At 34.8% G+C, this 897-nt stretch overlaps 1 protein-coding gene across 1 annotated transcript in view; it reads right to left on the bottom strand.

Annotated features, from left to right (window-relative positions):
- CUBN (cubilin) overlaps positions 1–897 on the bottom strand; it is a gene marked incomplete in the record, with an annotated part of 126,605 nt that overhangs the window by 9,394 nt on the left and 116,314 nt on the right. Inside the window, 1 exon segment of the mRNA XM_072412780.1 lies at positions 105–267. Within this exon segment, the coding sequence (XP_072268881.1) occupies positions 105–267 (163 nt within the window).

Raw genomic sequence — 897 nt, 5'->3', positions numbered from 1 at the left:
TAAAGCTTTCGGAAACTCCAAAATAGAATTTCCCAAACGGGGTTTACAGATCTGTCAGTCTTTACACCCACAAATTCAGTATTCAGTGATTTATTATTACTTACTGTCAGTAATCTCATATGTAGCATTGAACCCTGCATGCTCCACTGTTGAATCGCTAACAAACCAGATTGTCAGGAAGCTGCCATTAGTGGTGAAATCTGCAGGTATATTGTTGCCACAGAATGTACCTTGTAGATTGCTGCTAGTGCTGTTACCATCAAAGATCTAAGGAAAACAATACTAATATCAACAAAACACAAAAAAAATAAATAAATTCTTGCATTTGAAAGTGGAAAAAAAGCCTTTAGTAAGCCCAATTTCCATTTGAACAGATAACATAACAAACTGAAAGGTATTAGTAGGGATTGCAAGTTGAAATGATTCTGAGAGGTATACAGTTGATAGCATCTGTCAGAGGGGACCACCAATGCCAGGAAAGTCCCCAGCATTGACCTAGAAAATAAGATATACCCTGGAATCCCCAGATTATATATTTGTCATAGCCACAAATCCTACAAGCAAAAAAGGCGAAAAAGTGAGGAAACCGCAAGAGTTTTTTGGAACTTTTCAGGCATACTTAAAAACAGACTATATTGACATCTGGTAAAAAAACATAAAATACAATGTATTCATTAATCAATAAAATATGTAAAATAACTATTTACTATGCAAGTCTCACTTCCCTGTGCTATTAACATGTTTTATTCATTTTACGGATCACAGTCCGCTTCATCAGGGACAGTGAGACCTAGAATAATAAAATAACTTTTCTCAAATATATATTCATATATATACTTGTACAGGTAGTCCCTGAATTAAGGATATCCAACATACAGATGACTCCTAGATACAAAC

The sequence above is a fragment of the Pyxicephalus adspersus genome, chromosome 5, assembly GCF_032062135.1.
Source record: "Pyxicephalus adspersus chromosome 5, UCB_Pads_2.0, whole genome shotgun sequence".
Lineage (NCBI taxonomy): Eukaryota > Metazoa > Chordata > Amphibia > Anura > Pyxicephalidae > Pyxicephalus > Pyxicephalus adspersus.
Note: the sequence above shows the minus strand (reverse complement) of the source record. Positions and strands in the feature narration are given on the sequence as shown.